The sequence below is a fragment of the Pteropus alecto genome, unplaced genomic scaffold (assembly GCF_000325575.1).
Source record: "Pteropus alecto unplaced genomic scaffold, ASM32557v1 scaffold68, whole genome shotgun sequence".
Classification (NCBI taxonomy): Eukaryota; Metazoa; Chordata; class Mammalia; order Chiroptera; family Pteropodidae; genus Pteropus; species Pteropus alecto.
This window is the reverse complement of record NW_006441386.1, coordinates 5,899,677-5,925,495: the sequence shown is the minus strand read 5'-3', so window position 1 is coordinate 5,925,495 and position 25,819 is coordinate 5,899,677. Positions and strand designations below refer to the sequence as shown.

At 50.1% G+C, this 25,819-nt stretch overlaps 1 protein-coding gene and 1 pseudogene across 2 annotated transcripts in view; both read left to right on the top strand.

Moving 5' to 3' along the window:
• GTF2IRD1 (GTF2I repeat domain containing 1) overlaps positions 1-22,581 on the top strand; it is a 73,404-nt gene extending 50,823 nt beyond the window's left edge. Inside the window, exons 21-25 of one of the 2 annotated variants that reach the window (XM_006918537.3) lie at positions 14,707-14,784; positions 16,306-16,498; positions 18,515-18,552; positions 20,935-21,068; positions 22,330-22,581. In XM_006918537.3, the coding sequence (XP_006918599.1) occupies positions 14,707-14,784; positions 16,306-16,498; positions 18,515-18,552; positions 20,935-21,068; positions 22,330-22,398 (512 nt within the window). In that variant the 3' untranslated portion in view covers positions 22,399-22,581. The remainder of the gene's footprint in view (positions 1-14,706; positions 14,785-16,305; positions 16,499-18,514; positions 18,553-20,934; positions 21,069-22,329) is intronic. The other variant, XM_025051514.1, reaches the window with a different exon arrangement.
• LOC112485278 lies at positions 10,957-11,072 on the top strand (annotated as a pseudogene).
• Positions 22,582-25,819: the final 3,238 nt, after the last annotated feature.

Genomic DNA, 25,819 nt, shown 5'->3' with positions numbered 1-25,819 from the left:
CCCAGGAAATGAGAGGAGCAGTGGGTTTCCTGAGCCCCAACCGTCATGTAAGTTCAGTGCCAGTTGTAGGCAAAGACCAGCCCTTCTCCCCCAGGAGAACCAGCTGCATCTGGGGGTCAGGGCAAGCTCCCTAGGGAGCTGGGGAATTCTAGACCACGGACGGGGGACACCACAAAGGTAGGGAGCCATGAAATGACGATGTCCAACCTTTACTGAGCCCACAGTATGCCAGGCCCTGTGCCTTTCACACAAGCCTGTGAGATCAATGCTGCCGTCATTCCCATTTTGCAGCTGAGCACACTAAGGCTGAAAGAGGCAAAGTCACATAGTTAGCACCAAGCTAAAGCCATACTCAGATCTGTGCTACTCTGGAGCCTGAGCATGGGGTGGGCGGGAGTTGTTGGGCAGTGGGGAAGGAGGGTAAGAAAAGAAGGAGGCCAGAATTATAAAAGGCCTTGACCTAAGCGCTGGTGACTCAAGCTTTATCTTGTAACGTTGGAGGTTTTTCCAGTCAAAATGATAGGATCGGATTTGTTTTGTCCTACGGTTACCATGGTAACCACATTTCCACCCACCATGGGTGGATCGTATAAGGCAAAACTGGGGCAGTGAAGCCAAGCAGTGGGCTGCAGGACCCATAGATGGGTGCAGTTAGGACCTAGAGGTCACGGCAGAGTGAGGCAGGAGGGAAAGCAGGTTTCCTAAGGGTGAGTGTGGTACCCAAGCCCAAGGCTTGGTCTGCAGGCCTGTGAGACATCCAGGGCCAAATGTGCAGTTGGCAGGACCCGAATGGTACTTAGAGCCAGCAGGGTGGCAATGGGGCTGGCATGGTCGGTGTGAAGTGGCAGGTGCATAACCCGGAATGCCAAACTAGCAGAGGAGGGCCCAGGGCAGAGCCCAGAGTACACTGGCCTACAAGGGACCTTGAAGGAAAAGAGCCTGTGAAGGAACAGAGGGAGGGTGTGGAGGAATTTGCCAGTTAGAAGAGGTGTAAGAGAGAGCAGAGTTCTGGGCAACATGAGAGGGATCAAAAAAATAAAAGACATTCTAGAACTGTTCTCAAAGAGCAGTGGCTTTAAGAAAAAGCCTTGTTAGGTAGGAAATTCCCTGTTACTAGAGGCAGTTGAGCAGACAGTTAGCATCCAATTGATGCAGGACAGGGCAGATTTCCCCAAGTGGGGACGGGGGCAAGCCCTGTATCAAGAGAAGAGGGTCCTTTGGCGGAGAGTGTAAAAAGAATTCAACACACACGCCAAAGTTAGAGTCAAAAGGAGAGTTTATTAGAAAAGGGATAACACTGTGGTCTCCTCTCAGAGGCAGAGAGTGAGAGGGACAGTGAGAGAAACAGTGAGAGACCAGAGTAAAGGCACTGAGAGAGACAGACAATACAGATGAGGACAGTGAGAGAGACAGAGGGGCATGAGAGGGACCCTGAGTATTCAGGGAATTCAGTGTATATGTCATTCTTTAGTTCCCATTTCCTTTGATATGGACATACAGTGAGAAAGGGGAAGAATATATGGCATGAAAAGGTAAGACTATGTAGAGGGAAAGGCCTGCTGGCAGCTCCCAGCCTTTAATCCATAGGTTTCCCATGGTTTTAACCAGAGAATGATTCTCGGTTCCTAATTCCCCAAGGGAAAGGCCTGCTGGCAGCTCCCAGCCTTTAATGCATAGGTTTCCCATGGTTTTAACCATAGAGAATGATTCTCGGTTCCTAATTCCCTTTCACAGGTGTGGGGAATGGGTTGTTAGGGATCCCAGCAGAAATCTTCCTTTGTTCTGCAGGTGTCCTCCTGGCCTGGCTGCAGGGTTGATCAGCATACCGCAGTCTCTGATTGTGACTTGATTAACATTTTAATTCTTCTCCCTACATTACAGTCACTTGAGAGGATGCTTCCCACAGGGTGCCCTGCAGGAGAGGAGAGAAGGGCTTTCCCAGCTGGCATACCTTTGGTTTGTGTATTACCCACCTGCCTGGGAAGTGAGAGCCCAGGCCCTTCGGAACCAGGGAGGGGAGGGTACAGAGGGAGGGCTCCCCGCCAACCCCACTGAATCGCTTCCCTCTGCTACCCAGCTCCAAACTTCCCCACAGCATCTCTTGGGCTTGGGAACCAAATGATAACCAGAGTGACAAGCCCCACTGCCCTGCCCCAGCTTCCTCTCCTTTTGGTTCCCTGCCAGCTTGAGGGAACTTTCAGGTGAGCAGCCAGGCCCCTCTCCACACCGTTCCCACCCTAAAGCAGGGGCTCTGGACCCCAGAGACACAGCAGAGCTGCTGACTTCCTGTCTGACTCCAGTAAGTCAGGGTTGCCTGCCTGGGCCTCAGTTTCCCTACTTGTAAAATGGAAAAGTCCCGTGCCAAGGCCTTCCTGGGGCACATAGCCAAGGCAAGGGCAAGGAGAACGAAAGGCCTGTCGAGAACAGGAGTTGGTGAGGTAGAGGCTGGCCAGGCTGGAGCGTGGAGGGCCTGGGAGGCCTGGCTTGCAGCACAGACTAGACCCTGCAAACTCGGCCTTGGCAAGCTCTTCTGCTGATGTCTCTGCAGCCGTTGGCAGAGCATCCCCAAGGGCCAGGGCCGAAGTTCTTGGCCAGCCCCATCCTTGTCTAGGAAGTCCTCACATAGTCTATTTTGTAAACTCTTCTGTAGTTCTAATTTAAGGAACTACCGTGTATGTTAAATTACATTCTGCTGAGGGAAATAGACGATTCTGCTTCACTCACTCCACACCCTACAGCGTTGCCTGAAGCCCAGTTCAAGAAGCTCAGCCGTTGGTGAAGGGACTGCCAAGTGAAGGGCTATTACCCTGTTTTGGGGGAAGATACAAATAAGGAAAACCCCTAGCCCCAAATGGGGTGGCACCTCTTGTCATTGATCCCATTGGGGCTCCTGCTGGATCTCTCCTATGGAGTCTCCTGTTGATGCAGGAGAGGGTCCTTGGCTCTATGCAGGAAAGAATTCAAGAGCACACCAGAGTTAGAGACAAAGGAAAGCTTATTAGAGAAGGAATAATGCTCCACAGAGAGAGACGTGGTCTCCTCTCAAAGCCAGAGAATGAGACCCCCATGCTCGAGGAATTGAGTTTTTGTTTGTTTCCTTTCATGGTGTGGGTATGCAGCTTTAAAGGTGTGTTCAGGAATCTTTCTGTAGGTTTCCTGTGGTCTGGCATCAGCTAGGTTCCCGTGTCTAGCAGCATGTAGCAGCAGGCTCTGAATACAGCCTACTTTAATGTTTAGTCAACTTGCATAGTCCTCATGCCTCTCTCCTATTACTGTCATTTAGTGGGAGTGGGCTTGGAAAAGAGGCTCTGAGCTGGATCTGGATGTCAGGGTGGTGTTGACCTCAGCAGAGGATGTTTGGGGGAGGGGGAAGCTAAACAAGAGCAGGAACAGGTCCCCTCTACCCCTTCAGAAACTGGTTCCACCACTTCTGAGCTGTGCGATCTTAGATAAGTTAACTGTCTGTAATCTTGGGTAAGTTAACTTACTGTCTATGATCTCAGACAAATTAACTTATTGTCTCTGGGCCTTGAGGTCACAGGGAGCAGGCCTGCCCGCCTTCCACCACCCACTGACCTGAGGGTCATTTCCCCACCCCCAGGCACACACTCCTCGGCCCTCTCGGCCTTTTCCACTCACTCGCCACCCTCCTAACCCTGTCAGGTTCTTGAGAGCTGAAAATAAAACCATCCTTTCTCAAGTTTCTAAAGATATCACAATTCCAGTGCCAGCCACATGTTTCTCCACTTAATTATCTCTACTTTTCTTTGTTAATTAGGCTCCAGTAATGATCTTCCTTCTGCCTTCCTGGGATGAGCTGGCATCTGCTGGGCGGGGCTTGGAGGCCTTTGTGGGCAGACAGACGCCTGGATGCCAGTCCCAAAATTGGCCCGCTGCCTCCTTTCTTCCAGGCGAGGCGGCACGGTGGGCGATGGAACGATGTGATGTCAGGAGTCCCCGCCTATTTCCCAGTCGGTGGGGGCTCAGCTGGCTGATTACAGCCCCATCCTGCCGCTGTTTGGTTGGGTGGGGGCGGAGGACCTAAAGGTTCCCAGCAGTTTTTGACAGGGGCCTCAGCAAACCCCAGAAGGGAGCAGTGGGGGGCTTCTGACTCTTCTGCAACATTCCAGAAGACCTCACTGAAACTATTTCCCCAGCTGGGACCACCCAAGCTGACAGGAACAACCATTGCCTTTATTTGTGCTGGAATCAAATCAGCTCGAGGGACCACCAGGCACTGTGTGCTGAACAGAAGCTCTCGCTAGCTGATAAATGCGTCTTTGAGCCACAAAGTGGAGGCGTGGGGGCGGGGCACTAAGTATGGCTCAGTACATGTGGTTTACTGGGGTAGATTCCACCTCTCCAACCTCCTGGGGAGGGGTCTGGTGACAAATAGGCTTCATGGTAAGAGGTGGGGGATGGAGGATGGAGACTTGCAGCCCTAACCCTCTACAGGTCCCCGGCCTGGGGACCAGGGTAGCATAGCCCACAGAGGGGCTTTGATGCTTTTAGGGCTCAGGTGCAGTTACTTGGTTCATGAACAGTTCCAGGATGTTTATGAGACCAGGTACTGGGCTGGGTGCTGGGCTTTTTGATCAACACCAATTTAAAAAAAAAAAAACAACAACAACACCCTGCCTCATGGAGCTTGCATTCTGGTGTGGATGCAGACAATAAACAAAGTGTGAAGCATAAAGCAAGTTAGATGTGAGCCCTAAAGAGAAGCAGAGAAGTAGATGGGAGAGGTTGTGTTTATTTCAGGAGGTTACAATATTAGAGAGGTGTGTCCAGGAAGGGCCTTTGAGTAAAAGCCTGAAAGGGGCGGTAGTGAGCTGGGGGCAGGGGGTGGGAGGACAAGAAAAGCAGTGTAGGCATAAAGAACAGAAACTACAAAGGCCGGGAGATCACCTGCCAGGGTATTGGAGGAAGGCAGTGGGCATGTGGTAGGAGATGAGGTAGAACTGGGGAGAGAATGCAGATTGTGTGGGGCTGGATAAGACTGCTGCCTTTTGTTTCAAGTGAGCTAGGAATCAGCTCAGGCTTGTGAGCAGAAGAAAGAATGCAGTTTAGGATTTAACGGGATCCCTCTGGCCTATGGGTGAGGACAAACAGGGTGGAAACAAGGAGAAATGGAAGGAGGTGAGACCCAGTGGTGAGTCATTGGCTCCAGGTATATTTTGTAGCTAAAGCCAATGGAACTTGCTGATGTGGCTGTGAGAGAGAGGAGTCAAATTTGACTTCGGGGATTTGAGCTGAGCTGGAAGGACGAAAGTGCCTGTAGCTGAGATGGGGATGATGCAGGAGGAACCAACAGAGGGCTGGAATGTCAGGCATTCAGTCTGCGGCATATTAAGTCAGGGGTGTCATCCAGTAACAGTTTAGTGCACAAATCGAGGGTTAAGGTAAGCAGTCCAGGCGTGAGGTATAATTGTATAACTTGGGGAATCACAAGCATATCATTGGTATTTAAAGCCCAAAAGCAGAATGAGATCACCGGGAGTGAGTCAAGTCAGAGCAGGGGTCCTAGTGCCTTCAGCATCATGGGTCAGGAAGATAAGGAGAAACTGGTGAGGTGGGCGGTATCCTGCAGCCGGTGTAAAACCCCATTTCTCCTTGGGGGAGAGCCTTCTCCCCTTGTGGCCATGAGGATTCCAGAGCCCAGGGACTTGGCTGAGCATCTTGCGGGGTGGTTGGGGTCAGGCCCTGAGCAGTGATGGCTTTTTAGAAGGATCCTGTCTTGGGCAGAAAGAAAAATATCTCTTCATAGTTGCAGCCCACCTCTTCCCCCAGCCCTCAGTGCAGGATTATAGATGCCACATAAGGCGAGGCAGGAAAAGGAGGTTCTCTCTTCACATTCCATGACATAGAGGGCCCCAAATTTCCATTATCTGTTCCATGAAACAGCACATTTCCCACGACCTCTCAGGTGGTGGCCTGGGGAATGGCAGGCAGAACATATTATATAGGTGAAAAACAAGAATGGTATCAGCAAAAGGTCTTGTTTGCCAGGAGGAGAAAGATGGATTTGCCTTGTGGACAACAAAGGGTCCTCAGCAGGCTTTAAGTAAGGGAATGACATAGTCAGATAGACTGTTTAGAAAGAGCAACATGGCTTGCAGCTCAGAGAATGGATTCAGGGAGGCCAGGTGAGAAGTTCTTGCCTCGGTGGTGACAAGGCCTAACTTATCCTTGGGCTGGACCTGTGTGAAGTTTCTCCGGGAAAGTGACCCATCGTGGTGACCACCTGGATTTGTAGATGGAAGCGAGGGGACACGAGGAGTTTGTATTAGTTTTCTGTGGCTGCTGTAACAAATTACCTAAACTAGTGGCTTAAAGCAATACAGATTTATTCCCTTACGTTTGGAGAGGTCAGAAGTCCAAAATGAATCTTGCAGGGCTAAAGCCAGGGCATCAGTAGGATAGGTTCCTTCTGTAGGCTGTAAGAAGGAGTCATTTTCTTGGCTTCTCCAGCTTCTAGAGGCCTCTCCTCCATCTTCAAAGCACATCACTCCAACCTTTGCTTCTGTTGTCCCATCTCCTGCTTTTGACCTTGCTTCCTTTAATGGACTCTTGCGTTATATTTAGGGCCCACCTGAATCATCCAGGATAATCTTCCCATCCCGAGATCCTCAACTGAATCACACTAGCAAAGTCCTTTCTGCCATATAAAGAAACGTAGTCACAGGCCCCGGGGATTAGGACGTAGACACGTTTGGGGCCACTACTCAGCCCATCAGGGGTTAGAGACAGCCACAGTTTCTTTCTTGAGCACCCACGTGGGAGAGTGGGACCAGGGACCCATGAGAAGAGAGGGAGGAGAAACAGGTTGGGACACATAGAGGCCATTTGGGGATGTGCAGAATCCAGGGTGCTTGTGGGTTTGAGGGTTGCAAGTGGAGAAGGAATGAGCTACAGTGTGAACAAAGTAGGAGGATCTGCTCCTCCTTTCCCCACATGTGGAAACAAGGCCCTAATAAGCAGTCAGCATGATTATAAGCCTGGGTTTTGGACACCTTGCAACAAGGACAGAGAGAGGCTGTACTATGAGGTGATTAGGAGTCAGGGATAAATCCCGGCTCCTCATCTCACTCACTATGTAACCTGGGGCAGGCCGCTGCCTCTGAGCCTCAGTTTCCTCATCTGTGAAATGGAGATACTCATCGATATAGCCTCATAAGATTGTTGGAAGGATTAAGTGAATGAATCCATGCAAAGATCTAAGAACAGTGCCTGGTACATAAGAGCTTGATTTCCCCTATATTTATTGGGCACCTATAATGTGTCGGACATTATTGTAGGTGCTGGGGCTATAATCGTGAACAGATAGCTAAAAACATACCACAACCTCAGCACCCAGGGAGTGTCCATTCTTTTGTTGGCTGTAGCATTGGCTGCTGCTACTGCTGCATAGCATGAGGATATGTCTTCAGAGTCAGCTAGGTGATGTAGGAGTGTGTGCATCCTTTCTGCCCTAGTCTATATGGTCAGCTGCCCAAATCTGTCCACCTTTCCCAAGAGAGGCGCCGATGTCCTGCTCATCATGCTAAGTGCATGGCATTCTGTGCCCGGGCAGTGTGGCCACAGTTCTGCCTGGGCCTTGGCCGGCCTTGGGTCAGTGCTGTCCCTGGCCCAGTCAGCTGTGTAGCTGAGACCGTGAAGGAAGGGAGAGGGAAGGGAAGGAGGCATTTTCCCTTGGGAAGGGCCATGCATGTGGCTGGACTCAGGATTGTCTGTCCAGTATAGAACCCCCATGAGAAAACCAGGTACCTGCTTGGCCCAGCCTGGCTTGTAGACACAAGCATAGGGCTGAAGGAGAATTTGTTAGACAGCCCAACCAGAAGGTGCTGGGCTGTTCTCAAACAGGAAAGCAGTACCTAGGGGTCAGAAAGACCTGGGTTCAATTCCTAGTGCCACCAATTGCAGACTGGTCCTTGGTGGCTTTGGGCAGGCAACTTGACTTCTCTGAGCCTCAGCTTTCTTATCTATAAAATGGGGAACACAGCACCTAGTAGTCACGCTTGTCATGAAGAGTAGAAGGCATCACTGTATAAATGGCCAGGCACAGTCTTCAGTGGGCATGTAATCAGCATATGTGGGATTTGCATCCTTGTGTTGGCAGCCGAGGGGGCAATGGAAGAGCCTGATAGCCCCAACAGGGGAGGGCCCAGCCAGAACCTCCTGTCAGCCATTGTCCAGCCCCTTGTGTGCAGCTGGAGGCCAGACAGCTGGGGTCCAGGGAGGAGCACAGAGCACAAGCTGTGGCCTACCCATCCCTAGGGAAAGGAGATGGAGGCACAGAGCCTGGCCTGAATGAACTGGGGGAAAAGGCTTACTTTCTTCCCCCTCTCCCCCTTCTCAGTAGACCTCATGCACTGATCACATCAATTGCTCTACCATTGACCTTGCATGTAATAATCGATTAATTGCTATAACTTTATTTTGAAATAATTTTTAATTTACAAATAATTACAAAGATAATATAGAATTTCCAAATACTGTTTGACCCATATGGGATGTTAATATCTTACATAACCACAGTATATTTGTCAAAACTAAGAAATTAATATGGATTGGTGCAATTCAATTAACTAAACTACAGACTTTTTTTTAGATCTCATCAGTTTTTCCACTAGTCTTTTTTATGTTCCAGAATCCAGTCCAGAATACCACATTGCACTTAGTATTCATTTGTTTTTATTCTTTCATTTGTATTCCCTTATATTTGTCTGCTCACTTGTTAATATATGCTACAATGAACACCCATGAACCCAGCACCCATCTAAGAATTAGAACAGTATCAACAATGTACACCTGGCCACGTGCTCTCTCATCCTGTCCTCCTCTCTCCCCAGAACAAATATCCTGAATGTTGTGTATGTCATTCTCTTAGTTTTTGCCTGCAGAATTTTAAAACTGCAGGGAAAAAAAAAAAAGAAAGAATAGTGTAATGACTGCCTGTATATCCTTTCTCTGGATTCATTCATTCTTAACATTTTGTCATGTTTCCCTTCCACGTCCCTCCATCTCCCCCACCCCATTTATTTCTGTCTCTCTGTCTCTTTCTCCATTTGAAGTAAGCTGCAGACACCTTGACTCTTCATGACTAAATATTTCAACACATGTCTCCTCAGAACAATGCTATTCTTTTACATAGCCACAGTACTATTATAACACTTATGAAACTTAATAGCTCCCTCTCATCTAATACACAGTCTATATTCAAATTCCCCAAAATGTCTTTTATGGCTGTTTTCCCCCATGACATAGTCATTTTTCACAGGTCGATTTTTTTAAATGGTTCTATTGCATATGACATTTGCCTAAGCCAAAATTGTTTCATTTCCGTGTTTTTTACTTTTATAACCAGGGTATCCTATTGTATCAAGTCTGGGACTTCTGTCACTTAACCTTATGTAGCATAATGCGAAATGTGTAGCCATAGCTTGTTTGTTTTCGCTGGTCCATAATCCATCAAGTGGCTGTACCACCATGAACTCATCTTCCTCCTGTCCTAGGCCGATTTATGTTGCTTCCATGGTCTTGCTGTTAGCGCCCTTGAACATGTTTCCTTTTGCATGTGTACAAAAGTTTCTCTTGGGTACGTGAGATCACAGGCCTGGGCAAGGGCCTCTACCCCACTGCAGCATAGCCATCCCCTCTCTGAGTCTTAGTTTCTCCATCTGTAAAACAGAGATGACAATTACTGCTGCACCTACCTGCAGGCCCAGAAAGGGTTAAAAGGTGAATCCAAGTGCATCTTCTTATTCTTGTGACGGTCTGGTGCCAGGGAAGGGAGGTCTGTTGTACAAGCTTCAGGCCTAAGGGAGGGATATGGCTTGTCCCCAACCCGAGTGGCCCCAGCTCCCTGCTGGGTGGAGCATCTGCCGATATCTGCCCTCTGTTCTCTGGAGGGCCAGGTCTACCTGGGGCTGCTTGATGCCAGCCCAGGCCCTGCAGAGAGGAGAGGAGGAATATTCATTCCACCCTTCTGGACAGATCTCAGTTTCTCGCCTCTTAAACAGTCCTTCCCTTGCTGCTGGATGCTTCTGTGCCTCTGTGTTTATGATCATGATTATCAGCCTACAGTCATCAATCTGAGCTACAGACCTCAAACTCAGCTAAGCAGAAAAAGGCCAGGCTGTTCAGGGTTCTTGTACTTTGCCCCAGGAGAGGGCTGTGGGGCCACCCCAGGCATCAGGCTGAGCTCATTGGCTTAAAATTGTGTACCTAGCTAGGATGGCTGTGATTTAATAAGCTTGGTTGCTTTCTTTCTCCAGGCAAAATTTGTTTAATCCTCAGGCTAACAGCAGATTAGAAAGGACAAGATGAGAACTGCTGGGGCAGACAGTGGTGAGAGAGGGGAGATGATCAGGAAGAGGAAGAAGTGCCCGCAGGATGGATGGGGCAGAGGCAGTGGGGCACAGGTCACTACTGCGGGGTAGGTCCAGCAGCACTTTCTGGATGGCACTGGGGGACAGATCATGAGGGTAATCTCTCCCAAGGTGTGCTTAATAAGAAAAGGGTACTCGATGCGTTTTAGAAAATGCTCTACCTAAAGTGGATATAACAAACCCAGGGTATTAAAAGAATCAACTTCCAGTATCTGGAAGAGTCTCGTATACAATTTAATTTCCTGAGGCTACAGGATCAACAACTTGACTTTGATGGCGTGAGACTTCAGATTTTTTTATGCGACATTATTGGGTCCTCCCAATAGGCGGTTGAGTGATTTTCGAAATTCCACAGAGCATTAGTGTTACAATCAAGATTGCCTTGCAGTCTGCTGGGCCAGGGACCTTTCCTGTCACTGTCCTGGGAGCCCTCTTCCTCCCCGCAGTATGCAGGCATTCAAGCAGGTACACATTAAGGACACACACACACTCTGCATCGAACCCTAACTATGACGTTTCCAGATGGAGGACTTTCTGAAATGCTTGCAAAAATTGGTATCTTTTAGTCTACAGCCATGCTGCCCTGAACAAGCCCAATGTCTGATCTCGGAAGCTAAGCAGGGTCAGACCTGGTTAGTACTTGGATGGGAGACCACCTAGGAAGACCTGGTGCTGTAGGTGTAAAAAAAAAAATTTTAAATTGGTGTCTTTTACAGCCAACCTGGGTTCAGGGGAGCTCAGGAAGATCCCCCAAGAATAGGTTTGCTGACTCAGGGTTCAGAACAGTAACAACTAGCCTTTAGACTATGGAACATAGCACCCCCCAACAGCTTCCGCCCCAGGAGTAACCAGGGTGCCGGGGCAAGCTGCATCAGCCATGGACAGCGGCCACAATTTACATCAGGGGAGGGGAGACCAGCTCTGTTCTGGGCACCTCCGAGCCGCAACATGTTGGGATTGGCAAGTTGCCCTCTCCCTTGCACAGAGCTGGGCAGGATGAGCCTAGAACAGGGTCACAGCAAGGCTTCTTCACCTCTGGTTTGGGTTCCCTCCCAGAAAGTGAGTCACTCCTTTGCCCATAGAGCCCAAGGAGCTGCCTCCTGTTTCCTCTGAGTTCCCAGAGGGACAGGGGCACTCTCCCCTCCAACCCCTACCAGAACCTACTCAGCCTGATTCATTTGATCCTTTAAGAGAAATGGAACTTCCTCCAAATTAAATAAAAACAAAGAGGTGGAGAGAAGCCAAGAGGCATCCTTTCTGAAGCCTGATGCTGAGCCAGGAGAACCTAGTGATGACGTGTTACGGGCCAGGCACAGTTTTATGTAGTATGTGTTTGGTACATAACAGCAACTGTGATTATTCTCAGTATTATCAACAGACATCTAGCCCCCCACCATACTCCAGAGGTGTTCAGGACACCTCCCAGTGTCACCACCGTCCCCGAGGCAGCCTGGGTCTTACTCTCCTGACATTTAACTGTTCTCACCATTTCTAGTTTACTGCCTAGCATCCTAGTGTTCCTCCTGTTGGCTGCACCATGGTGTAACTTCCTGTCAGCTGCAGCCTGATTTGGGGGTGCTCTCCTCCTCAAACCAGGCAGGACTTGGAAGGAGAGGAGAAAGTTTTCACGTCTTAACGTGTTGAGCGCCCATAGGATGCCTGGAGCCCCAGTGTGCGGATGAGGCCACACAGCGGACACCTCCCCTGGGAAATGCTCCCTGATCCCTGGCTGGGTTGCATCCCCATGTGCTCCCACAGCCCCTTCAATGACAGTGTTTAAGCCTGGTGGTGGGTCACTGAGCTTTCCTCATCACTGCTGACGCAGGCTAGGGCTGTTTTCTGTTCTCTGCTAAGTGCCCAGGAACATCACCACATCCAAGTGGGATTGTGCTTATGAAATATTTGTTCAGGGGGCAAATGAGCAGTGAACAGAAATCCTGAGTGCTGACGTCACATGACCCAGTAGCCCAGGTTTCTGACTCCAAGTTCTGTGTCCTTGGGCCTGGCATCGCCTCTCCCAAGGCAAGGCTGCCTTGTCTTGGTCTCTCCACCCACATGGCAACAAGAGCCTCAAGGGGGAGGTAGGGTGGGTATGTAAGAAATACCCACTCAGGCATACATGTGTGCACAGAGACAGCTGTGTCCAGCAACATCTGCAACCACAGCTTATTGGGCTTATCTTTTGAATGCTGTCCACTTCCTTTCAATCCAGCAGGCTTTGTCAACCGATGAAGTCTGGCCCTGTCCTGGGCTCAAGAGGAGGTAGACCTAGAACTATGAGCTGATAAAACAAGAGATTTAGAGGAAACACCTTAAAAATCAACTCTTCTTTTTACAGATGGAGAAATAGAGTCTTTAGGAAATCCAGGGTTCATAGTGGAGTGAAAGAACAGGGCTTTGTGGTCCGATAGAGTATTTCTGGCACTTTAGCAGCTGTGTGACCTCGGGCAAATTACTTAACCTTTCTGATCCTCAGCCTCTGTCCTCGGCTGTGGTGAGAGGTAGCCGTGATTATGTCCGGGAAAGCAGCCAGCAGAGTATCTGGCATACGTTAGTGTGAATCCAGGCCCTCCTTTCCCTGTCCTGTATAGTGATGCAGTGCCTGTGCAGAATCCTGGCTGCCAGAGGAATCCTTGGTAGCAAGGGGTTAGGTGGAAAGTGTCCACCACCTCCCTGCAGACTCTAGATGGCCCTTGGGCCCAGAACTCTGTCATAGTAGTCTGCCTGGGACCTGGAGAAGGGTCAGGTCGATTCTTGCCATGTCTAGGGCCCTGAAAACCATCTGGAGGGGCCAAGAGGAGTACTTAGTTTGGGGTCTTGGTGCAGCTGAATTAGGGCCATTACTCCCTGAAATGGGGACATAGGAGGAGGAGGAGAACTGGGATGCCTGATGTTTGCAGTGTCTCAGGTTAACTGTGGTTGAAAAGGGAGGTGCTGGAACTTTGAGACGTGGCAGATCTAGATTCCACAGTCAGGAATGTGGCCATGAAAGGAACTAGACTAGGGACCGTGGGAATCGGCAGGCCCAGGGCAGTGGGTGAAAGAGCGCTGGGAGGAGGGGGCATCGGGCAGTGCCGGAAGCTCTCTGCTCTGAGGGGCAGCCCCCAGACTGGGAACGGGGTCTCCTCCCTGGCAGTAGGTTCATGGGGAGGCCTAGGCCTTCTTGTTGGGATGCGATATGCAAGAAGGGGCAACAGACACAGAAGCACAGAGCCCCTGCATGGGAGACACAGTCCCCGAGTTGGCCTCCTAAGTGGAACTGAGTTCTGTGCGATTTTCCAGATTAAACCAGAGTTTTTCTCCACAGTCCCATTCTGTCTGTTCTTCCCCTTATCTCCCAGGCCCTGGCTCCCTGCCTGTGTCTAGCTCCACCCCCGCCCTAGATGCCAGCCAGTGTGGTTTCCGTGTGATGGTGCAAAGTGCCCTTCCTGGAACTCCAGCTCCCTCCCTACACCAGGCCACAAGCCCACAGGCCTCTCTGTCCCCAGGACCTGTTCCATCCCAGCCACTTCCCTGGCCTCTCCCTCTCCCCACGTCCCCCAGCCCAGGCCCTGTCTCTGGGACTCCCCTGACCCCAGCTACTCCTCTAGGCTGAGGAGAGGGGTGAGGGGAGCACAGGTCCAAGCAGCTGGTGCCCACAGAGGGCTGCCCTGGACAATGGGCAGGGAGAGTGTGCAGCCCCCACACCCAGAGCTCTCTGTCTCCCTGTCACAGGCCTGGAGCTCTCGGTCTGCTAGGCAGCCAGGGTGAGTGCCTGCTAGCCCAGCTCAGTCACACTAGCACCTGCTGCTGGGCCTCCCCTGGCACCGCCCTGTGCTTCAGCCACATCCATCATGCTGTGACCTTTCACCCTTTGCTGCTGTGCATGGGCCAGTCCTACCTGGGTGTCTTTTCCCAGCCCCAGCCCATCCATCACAAACCTGCCTTCCAAGAGACCACTTAAGATATCCTGTTCTCCCAGGGGGCCTCCCCAGACTTACACAGATCGGGGTGAGCACCCTGATTCATGCCCCATGTCTCCTGTTATACTTTTGGGTGGGCACTGTAACTGTGCTACCCTAGGCTGTGAGTTCCTTGAGGGAAGGGCCCTGCCTCCTCCTAAGGATGCTTCATGTGCAACATGGGGCCTGTGCTTGGGGAGCTGTTCAGAGAATTCGGGATGGATGGATGGATGGATATGCAGACAGACAGCTGAGGCCAGAAACAGGCTGCAGGGGAGTAGGTAGGGCCTAGAGATACTGTTCTAGCAGGTGAGAGTCAAGGACAGTGGCCTAGCCTGTGCTGACCCTCACTCCCCCTTGTCTTCCTCTTGTAGATGAAGATGATGCCAACAGACTCGGGGAAAAGGTGATCCTGAGGGAGCAGGTGAAGGAACTCTTCAATGAGAAATACGGTCAGTGCGGAGGGCAGGGCCCATGGGGCAAGGTCTCTGGGGCCAGCCTTCCTGGTTGGCCCCTCCTCCCTCTGCAGCCAGCCTGGCCTCCAGTTGCCCCCAGCTGGCCTGCCAGCTCCCTTGGGACAAAGTTTCTCAGGCTGTGGTTGATGGAAACTGATCCCTCATTCCCCCTGTCTGAGAACATTTTTTGAAAGAGCCCCAGTCTGTGGTGCTCAGGGCAAAGACAGTGTTCAGCATTTCTGCTCCTTTAGGGCTGGGCTGTGTGGCAGAGGCCATGGCCCACATCCAAGAGCTTGTTAATGCTGATGCCTGTCTACCCAACAGGCGCTTAGCCTTGACTCCAAAGCAAGGAGTCTGCTCCCACTGTCAGGGGGCTCAGAGTCTGTTGAGGGGGATGGACATGGAATAGATGAGAGTCAGGCGATGCTAGGCCCTGTGCTGAAGGCATTCAGGATGCCAAGGCAGAACGTAGGATGAGAGAGCTAATAATCATTACAATTGATACGACACTTTCCAGATTAATGAATGCCAGTCTGTACCAGGTGGTCTGCATACATTACATTTTATTTGTGGCAAATAAATGTAAAATCTCCATTTTACATTATAGCAGAAGAGACATAACAGTAAATTTTTTAAAAAGAAAAATTTCAGAGAATGAGAAAAAGAAGAAAATGTAGTAGTGTGACCAGGAGTGCTGGGGTTAGGAAGTGGGAGGCCAGGGCCTCTCTGGACCAGTGAACAGGAAAGTCCCTCGAAGAGGGGGTGTTTTAGCTGAGACTTGAATGTCAAAAGGAGACAAACATTCGAGGGAAAGCTTTCCAGGCAGAGGGAGCAGCCCTGTGACTGGGGACCAATAGGAAGACCAGAGGGCCAGGAGTGTGAGCAAGTAGGTTGGGGAGGCTTCTGGTTGCGGGGAGAGGTGGGCAGGCCTGACATAAGTTAGAGTTTCATTTTGAGAGTAACGGGAAGAGACTCTGCTTGTGGTTTGTGCTGTTGTCTTTTTCACTTTTTATTTTGGAACCAATTTTCAAACATACACAAAAACAGAAAGAATGACGTGCTGGCCCACGTGTAACCCAAAGCCAGCTTCTGTGATTGCCAGTATTTCGCTCATCTTATTTTATCTACTTCACATACTCACTTGATATTTTTAGTACTTCGAAACAAATCTAAGATATATCATTTCATCCATAAGTACTTAAGTATTTAATTTTTTCTAACACAAGTGTGGATTTTAAGCAGACATCAAGTCCTCATTTGTCAATTCTAGGTGTGCACATTTAACAAATCTTTGCACTAGGCACATGTAATGGTACTTGTTTCATTATAAGCATTGGGTATTAGAGTTTTAGTTTTGCTAATTAGGTTTTTTGAAATGGTGTGTGTGTTGACTTTTAAACTCTCTCTAGAGCATGGTAACTGCTTATCTGGACTGTGCCAGGTTCCAGCCCTTTCCCAGAGGGCTTGGCCTTTAACAGGGGACATCTTCCTCTCGCCCTGACCACATGTACCTTCTAGGTGAGGCCCTGGGCCTGAACCGGCCTGTGCTGGTCCCTTACAAACTGATCCGAGACAGCCCAGATGCCGTCGAGGTCACAGGCCTACCTGACGACATCCCTTTCCGGAACCCCAACACCTATGACATCCACCGGCTGGAGAAGATCCTGAAGGCCCGGGAGCATGTCCGAATGGTCATCATCAACCAGCTCCAGTGAGTGCTCCCCGCACCTGGAGCAGGGTGGGCAAAGCAGGCAAGGGTGCTGCATGGATTCTGGAGGGGAATGCCCAAAGCAGGCCCAGCCAGGAGCTGTGGGAAGGAGAGAGACAGACAAACATACCTATCATTCATTTGCCATTCATTTGCACAGAATCCAAGAGATGGGTTAGCTTAACACTGTCATCTTAAAGATGAGGAAATTGATACCCAGAGTGAGGAAAGGGACGGTGTAAGTCACAGTGAGTCAGCTTGGCTCCAGACCCAGGTATCTTACTCCCTCCGGGCTGCTATAACAATACCATAGACAGGGTGGCTTAAACAACAGAAGTTTATTTCTCATAGTTCTGGAGGCTGGGAAGGTGTCGGTAGATTCAGTGTCTGGTTAGGGCCCGCTTCCAGATTTATAGGTGGCCAGCTTCTTGCTATGTTCTCAGTTGGAAGGGACACGCAGCTTTCTGGTGTCTCTTTTACAAGGCATTAATCTCATTCATGAGGGCTCTACCCTCATGACCTAATCACCTTCAAAGGCCCCAGCTCCTAATATCATCACATTGGGGGTTTGGTTTCAACACAGGAATTTGAGGGGGACACAGACATTCAGTCTGTAGCACCAGGTGTCCTGATTACAACCCCTTTCTTACTGAAACACACAGCTTCAACATTCATGGGTGTTTATTTTTAAAATTTTAGTTTAATTTTACTTTCTTTAAATAAATCATTAGTTTTTACCCATTTTCAAGTATTTAGAAAATAACAGTCATTTAGTACTCTCATTATCCAGCAATAACCTCTGTCCATATTTTACTATATACCCTTTTAGACTTTTTTTTTTTATTTTTTTAATGCCTACAGCACCTGGTCTTCCTAGGTGGTCTCCCATCCAAGTACTAACCAGGCCCAACCCTGCTTAGGTTCCGAGCGTGGCATGGCCATAGACCATGGACCATGGCTCCCCTGGGACACGAACCCAGGACCTTCTGCATGTAAAGCAGACATGCTAACTGCTACACTATGGGACCCCATCCTAGACTTTTTTTTAATAGAATAGTTTATTTGATTATTTTTGGATTTAAAAACAATACACATAGCAAACTAGGGAAATTCAAAAAGGAAGAAGAAAAGATAACCCATAACTCTCCTCTCCAGAGTTAACGCTGTGATGCATTTCTCCTGTATTTTTCCCCATACATATGTTCTTTTCAATTTTACACTAGATATTTTAAAATTAAAATAATATTTACATGTGTCCCTTCCCCCCCCTCAAAAAAAACCCAAATTATTCAGAAAGATCTCAGATGAAAAGTAGAGGTTTCCTTCCCCTCCTGCCTACAGCCCACCCTGTGAAGTAACTACTGGAAAATACAGGAAACTGTAGGAGAAGGTGCCCACCTGGACCTCCCAGAGAGAACCATCAAAGACGTTTTGGGGCTTTCCTTCCACGTTTCCACTTTTCTCATAATGCCTATTAGATGTGCATTTGGGGAAGATGAAGCTGAGATCATACAGTATTTATCTGTAGACAGTAAATGTCTTGAACGCATTTGAGCATTACCTTATGCCCATGATAATTCCCTTTAATGACTGTACGGATGGACCGTATTGTCCTCTACTGATGGACATTTGGGTTGTGGCTAATTTTGGGGGGGTTCATAGAAATAATGCTGCAAATAAAGTAAAAATTAAAAGGTTTGTAAAAAATAATACTGTAATGAATATCTATTTAGACACACATTTCAGAACCCTTTGTCAGACAACACACTTGCTTTGTAGATGAGGAAACCAGACCACAAGGGGCAATTTGCCTGGCACAGCACTGACAGCTCCAGGCTGGCGATTGTTCATCTGCCTGCTCTGTGGTAGGGGTGCTAACCATTTTCATCTGAGTCTTACCTAATGCTCCAGCAGCAGCAGCGTCTCATCTCAAGAGAGATATCACCCATATTCAGGGAGCAGGTGAGAAGAATAGAAAACTTCATTTTTTAACTGCTACCTCATTTCTTTCTTTTTCAGACCTTTTGCAGAAATTTGCAATGATGCCAAGGTGCCAGGTAAATAGGTAGCTGAAGAAGCCACCTTTCTACCTCTCAAGGACCAATCTGTGGACATACAACAGGTGGCACACAATAGGTGGCTGACCACCTAGAGAAAAATATATGCCCCCTCCATCCAGTACCTCTCCAGAGAGCTGGAGATCTCCATCTGCAGGGCCAGTATTCCCAGAAGGCCCCAGGAATCCTGTAGCTGTCCTTGGAGCAGGACCCTGCCACAGCATGGCTGATGGTGTCAGATCAGCTAGAGAGAGAGGATGAAGGGCAGGTTGGAGTCAGAAGGAGGGGATATCAGGTAGGATCATGGAGGCCACATGGGGAGAGAAAGGGTGACATGAGACTGGCAGGGATAAGGCCGGTGAGTACTGCCAGATTGGCTGGACCCCCTTACTTCTGCCTGCATTTGCAGGGCACACTCCCGCACCAGCCCCTGGACTTTAGAACCTTTCAATTCACAGGAACCTGGAAGACTGATATAATGGTTCTGACTGAGGAGGTGTGAGATAGGACTCAGGAAGATGTACCTCTCTGTGACTGGGAGGTGTGCCTTCATTGTACAGCTGTGCAACTGAGGCCTGAAATGGGAAAAGGACTTGCCAAGCCACATAATGAGTTGGTGGCCACCTAGAGCCCTGTGTCCAGACCACCCATATGAACCGAAGGCCATGGAGGACTATAGGCCTCAGTATGGCTGCTCAGTGGAAACAGCGATGGAGGTTCAGCAAGGCTGCCCCACCCCAGCCTGAAACCTGAGGGCCCAATTCCAGATGGGTCCAGGTTCACCTGAAGCTCCACTGCCTGGGGTGGCAATGCCCAACCAGAGACCACCTCCTTCTGTCATGTGCTCATCTCAAGGGCCAGACAGGGCACCAGGCACTCGGGGTAGGGAGGTTTGGGAGCTGCTCCCAGGTCAAAGGCAGAGACAGAGAAGGCCTTAGGGAGGAGGAAAATTTGGGACAGATTATCAGAGGGTGGATGCCATCACTTAGATCTACCACTCCCCCACCACGACCATCATTAGGATCTTCTAGTGACCCCGGGCTGGCCACAACTCTGGGCCAGCACTTCTGACTTCTTTTCACGTGGAGGTAAAGAAAGGTCTCCTAGGTCCTGCGAACTGATTCTAAAAGCCTAAGGTCTGATATAGGTATTTGCCTTACAAATACAGGCAGAATCCAGGGGCTTCAGCCAGTTTCAGCAGCACCCTCCTGCCTCCCACAAAATTCACTCGTCCCCAACTCATAGCCTGGCTCCTGGAGCCTCCAGAGCCTTCTGTTTCCCAGGGTCTTTATTTATACCATATTGCCGACTCCCAGGCTCTGGTTTTTCTTCACCAGCTAGACAAACAATTGCCCCCCTGGGCCCAGCCTGCCCTCACACTGTCATTAAGACCCTTCTAGTGGGCCCTGTTAGGTTTCTATGTAGTCATCTGTCCACTCAGTCAAGCCCCAAACCCCACTTATGTAGCACATAGTTGTAAATCTTTTTTATAAGTCTTCTCTATTCACATCAATTTAATTAAGCAGCAGCAAAACACCTGCTGAGTCCTGACTCTGTTCTGGGCTTGGTACTGGGCTCTTTCATACACACAATCTTATTCGAGTCTCACATCACACAGTTTTTCCCCTTTTGGCTCAGAGAGGTCAATCAATTTCCCAGGGTCACACAGCTAGTAAGTAGCAGCAGTGGAATTTTAACTTAGGACTTCTGGCTCTAAACTGGAGGGGTTTCTCCCCCACCACTGGGACACAACTTGTCCACTGATACCTGTGAACTGTCATCTGTCACAGCATTTTCAGGTCAGGGTCATCACACATCCACTGTAACAGTAACAATGTCAATACCAGTTCTGTTTCTGAGTATTTACTGGAGGCCAGGCACATTATCTCATGGGATCCTCCTAGCAACCCGACAGGGTCTTATACACATTTTACTCACAAGGAAATGAAGGTGCAGGGCTATTAAGTGATTCTCCCCAAGGCCCAAGTCTGTGCTGCTTGGGAGGCCATGCTCTTGGGATGCAGGGCCCCAAGAGGGACTCTGGGAGTTCTGGAGAGGCCAGGACCCACAGGCCTGATGGTCTAGGGAGGGCAGAAGGAGGACCTGGGCCTGAACTGAGCCTAGTGGGGAGGCCTACCTCAGGGGTGAGGATATGTGTTAGCAAAGGCAGGCAGGTGAGCTGGAGCAGAAGGTGGGCAAATGGGCTGTGAGGCCTGGTAAGGAAAGGAGGCTGGAGAGATGGGCCTCAGATGGTGGTCTGGGAGCCTTGAATGCTGGGAAGGAGACTTAAAGCTGAAAACAAAGGCCTTCTCCAGGGGGTGTCTAGGAGGCTGAGACACAATGGCCTTGGCATCTGGCATCAGCAGCCTTTTCTCCCACCAGCCAAAGACAGCATCCCCAAGCGCAAGAGGAAGCGGGTCTCTGAAGGGAACTCAGTCTCCTCTTCCTCCTCGTCTTCCTCATCCTCGTCCTCCAACCCGGAGTCCGTGGCATCCACCAACCAGATCTCACTCGTGGTAAAGTTGCACAGATCTGGACCTGACTACTCCTCTCTGGCCTTCACCCCACACTCGGGCAGGACCCTCCACTGTGGGACGTGGGTTTGGGGAGGCATTGGGCTCTGAATGGGCTCCACAACCTCATGGTCACAGACACATCTGCCTGATCTCCCCACAAGATAGCCCACCACTCTCATCGAGGCTCACAGTTACCCAGGCAGGAAGTCGCATCCCCACCAGGCAGGTGGGCAAACGGAGGCTAAGAGGGAAAGGACCCACTGTCCTGGGCAGTGACAGAGCAGAAGGACCCTGAGCAGAGGCCCAGGTCCCTGGGGCAGTCAGGTGCTTGGTTAATCTCTGCTCACAGCATGTGCTCACAGCCCTGGGAGGTGTGGGTATTACCCGAAGAGTACAGACGAGGAAGGAGCATCTGAGGCCAACTGATTCTGCAGCCTCACTGTGCAGTCAGTGGTGGACAGAGAACCCACCTGCAAACTCTGCCTGTTCTTCCATGTGGCTGGGTTTGGTTTCTCCCACCCAAGATGAAAACTTCACTAAGAGCACACACTTGAGAGTTCTTTCAAAATATTAGCTTTGAAATCCTGAGTCCAAATGGGGACAGTATTGGAACACATCTGGAAAAGATTTTAGGGGTTTTTTTTGTGGTATAATTGACATATAACGTTATATTAGTTTCATGTGTACAACATCATGATTCAATATCTGTACATATTATGAAGTGATTCCCACAATAAGTCTAGTTAACATCCGTCACCATACATAGTTATAGAATTTTTTTTACTTGTGGATTTTAGGGTTTATTTATCCTTTGGCCATGTTTCCCTTCAACCCCTTCCTGGAAAACTCCAAAGTTCAGGCTTTGCCGGTCTCCCTTTCTGGGTGCGTGAGTGCCCACAGAGGGTCACTAGCTCCCCCCACCCCCACACCCCCAGAGAGACATGACAGCTTCATTGGCACACGAGGCCTAGAGGAGGCTGAGTTGATAGCATAACCACCCGTTCTGAGCCAATCTCACATTCCCTTTGGCCTTCATGTCTGGTCCACATGATTAGCCTCTGGGACACAGGTGGAAATAGGTCAGAAGGCTCCAACCCAGGCTCCATGGCCACTGGTGAACTTCATGATCCCTCTGAGCCTTCAGCAGCCTCAAAATAAATAGTACATGAGGAAGCTCTTCAGAAAGCAGAGCTAAGTGTTCTGGTGTTTTTCCCATATCACCTAGAGTCCTAACCCAGACTGTTTGTCCCCATCTCTCTAGCAATGGCCAATGTACATGGTGGACTATGCCGGCCTGAACGTGCAGCTGCCAGGACCTCTGAATTACTAGACCTCAGTGCTGAATCAGGACCTCACTCAGAAAGACTAAAGGAAATGTAATTTATGTACAAAGTGTATATTCGGATATGTATCAATGCCTTTTAGTTTTTCCAATGATTTTTACACTATATTCCTGCCACCAAGGCCTTTTTAAATAAGTAAAAAAAGAAAAAAAAATTGCCTTTGCTCTTAACTGTTGCGTTTTCTCTTTTGGAATTGCGGCTACGGCCATAGGAAGGGGTTAGGAACCCCAGCTCAGGTGGCCTGCGAACACAGAGGTGGTATTTCTGAATTTGGGCCCTGATGTCTGGGCACAGATTCCAGTCATTTCTCTGCTGCTGGGCCCACGTGACCTCAAGATGCAGTGCCATGGAAAGCCAAGTGCCAGACTGGCCCCTTGGCCCCAGGGAGTGCATGGTGTGGGAGGAGGCTGTCTTGGTCCCAATAACTCAGGTGAAGTCAGACGTGTCAAGTATGATCAAGCGTTGGGGTTTTTATGGCTAGAGGGGAAGACATCTTGAAGAACAGGCTTTAAGTTGGGCCTGGAGGGTGGGGTGGATTTTTGATAAAGCTCAGGGCATTTGAGCAGCAGCATGATGGGTCACAGTTGTGTCTCAGAAAGACCACTTTGGGTGGCAAGTGGAAAGGTGGAGGAAGGGGTAGGACTGGAGGCAGAAACACACAAGTCGAAAGGGCCTGGCAGTTGTCTGGGGCCTGGCATGCTACATGGCTGTTCGTTCACTCCCAGTGGGGAAGATAGGCATGCGGTGCTAGTGTCCTGATAGGGAAGGACAGAGTGCCCTGGGAGCACGAGGCAGGGCAACCTTATCTAGTGTAGAATCAGTAAAGAGTCCTTGAAGCTGAGACGAAGAGCATTTAAGAGTTGGTGGGACCAAGTGGGGAGGGGCGGGGCAGGTGGTGGTCTAGGAGGAGAGAGCCACATGTCCAAAGGGAGTGAAGTTGGACTGAGAACTTGGGCATTCCAGGAACAAGAAGGAGTCACCAGAGCAGAAGGCTCGAGGAGAGTGGCTGGTAGTAAGATGGAGGGGTAGGTAAGGGCAGTCAGCAAGCTGTGGATACAGTGCTGCACTGAAGGAGTGAGTGGGGACAGAAATGCATCCTTGGTTCTGCTGGCCCAGCTGTGCACTCTGAGGCCAGACTGCATCCTTTTTCTCACAGGCTAGTGTGTGTGCGTAGAGTGTGTGTGTGTGTGTGTGTGTGTGTGTGTGTGTGTGCGCGCGTGCGCGCTGGGGGTGGGGGTGAGAGCCACAGCAAACAGTATCAGGGGAAGCCATGACCAGAACCTCATTTGGGAAGTATCAGCCCTCTTTCAGAGAGAATGTCAGAGGCGAGAAGAAACTAGAAGACCGTGTGGGAGGCTCTTAGAGTTCCAGTGAGAGCTGGCAGTGGTTTGGGCCAGGTGGAGAATAAAAAGGTCAGCCAACAGAACTTGAAGGTCAATTGGTCAGGAGTGCTGTGGTGTGGAGGAGTCAGGGTGACCACAGGATCCAGCCAAGTTCCAGCAAGAAGACTAAGTCTCGGAGGAACTGAGTAATTAGTCAGCTAAGTATATGATCCAAACAGTCCAGGAGCTTCTGCCAGCCCTCTGGGTCAACCTCATGCCCAGAAATGGGAGGGAAGGCCCCATCCCAGCCTTCCGGACTCTGCTTCCTCCTGGAAAGATGCAAGAAGCCAGAAACCACAAGTTTGGCACACCCAACCCAAACTGCTCTTCTCTCTGCTGGTGCCACCACTTCCTCCCTCATCCCAGTGTCTCCAGGGCCCTCCACTCCATCCTCAGGCCTCTGCCCTGGGCCAGGAAGGCTTCCTTTTCTCTCCAGGAGCAGGGAAAGGTCAAAGACCTACATTGACTACCACCCTCAAGGCAGAAACTGCCCAGGAAATCACGGCCAGCCTAGCAGCTGATATTGCCTTCAGCCCTGCTTCCCTGTAACCCATCCTTCTCCCATTTAACCCTGCATCTCCCTGAATTAAAAACCTCCGTTCTTTACCTACCCCACAGCACCAGTGCAAACTTCTAAACCCTGCATTCCAGGCCTCTCCCCTTTCTTTGTCAAGGCAGCCACACCGAGCAGTGAGTGCTGCTACCTGGGCACCAGGCTCCCCTAGGACCGCCCAGGGCTTGGGCCCACCTGGCGCCCCCGCAGCGTCTCCCCGCCGCAGCCGGCTGGCGCCTCTCCGTCGTCTAGACCCGCCCGGGCCGCCCTCGCCCCAACGCTCAGATCAGAGGCCAGAGCCGGAAGCGGCTCCCGCCGGGCCGGGTTGGCAGGAGGAGGCGTTTAGCCCGGCTCCACGTAAGCGAGACAGGCAGAGAGCCTGCGCCCCGGGCGGCTGCCGGGAGAGGCGTGGAGCCCAGGGGAAGGGCCTTATACCCCAATCCAGCCGCGCTGCTGCCTGCAGAGCCTCCCGCATCTGTCTCCTTTCACTGTCACTACGGACGCGCATGCAATTAAGTGGATTGGTACAGCAAACCCTCGCGCCTTGGTGCTCGACCTCATTCCATAAAATCAGAAGGGGATAACCCCTCCCGCCTCCGCCCAGTCAAATCCTTTGAACTGAGAGATGGCCTGCGTCAGTTTCCTCTCCTGTCCTGGTTGCTCAGGGCTTTGGGAGACGTGTCCAGGCAGAGGACAGAGGATAGAGGACGAGCTTGGGGGCCGCTGGCCGCCTGCCTTCTCTCTTTGCTCAGCCCCTGATCCAATGGGGATGCCTTTCCAAGTATTTCCTCTCAAACAGGCCCTGCTTTCTGCAGAACAGCCCAGATGCTGTTTATGCAACCTCTCCAGAATCTCAGTGTACTGTACTTTCTAAAGTGATTTGATTCAAAGCACTCATTCTTTAATTAAACTTCATTTAGCTGCCATCTGTCTGGGTTCAAAATGGCTCCGTGTTGTGCAACTCTAAATGAGAATTGTTATTGGATTTGTAAACATATCCACACACACACACAAAATTACAAAACACTTTCAAAAGTAATAAATGAGGAATGTGTGGAAGGAGTGTGAGGAGCAGCATTTTAAACGTTCTAATTGCTGGGGAATGTATTCTGGTGGGTACATAATCATTTTATATACAAATCTTTGTATAAAAATCTGGTATCAATGAAAAGATTGAGATTATAGAAAATGCTGGAATTATATATGACTGAAAACAGTAATAAAGCAATAATGGTGCAGGGACAAAACTAGGGGGTGGTGGGGGTGTAGGAAGACAGGGACAGCCAGCAGCTCTCACTGCACCTGCTTCCACGCTGTAGCCTCCCTCACCGGCCAGGTGCCTGCCTCCTCTCTGCCAAAAGAAGGTGAGTGATCCTGAGCTCCAGTGGCAGGGGCTTCACAACAATCCTGCAAGATATCTTTTTTTTTTTTTTTAAGAAGTCAAAGTTTTATTAATGGTGGTCTGCTGCCCCC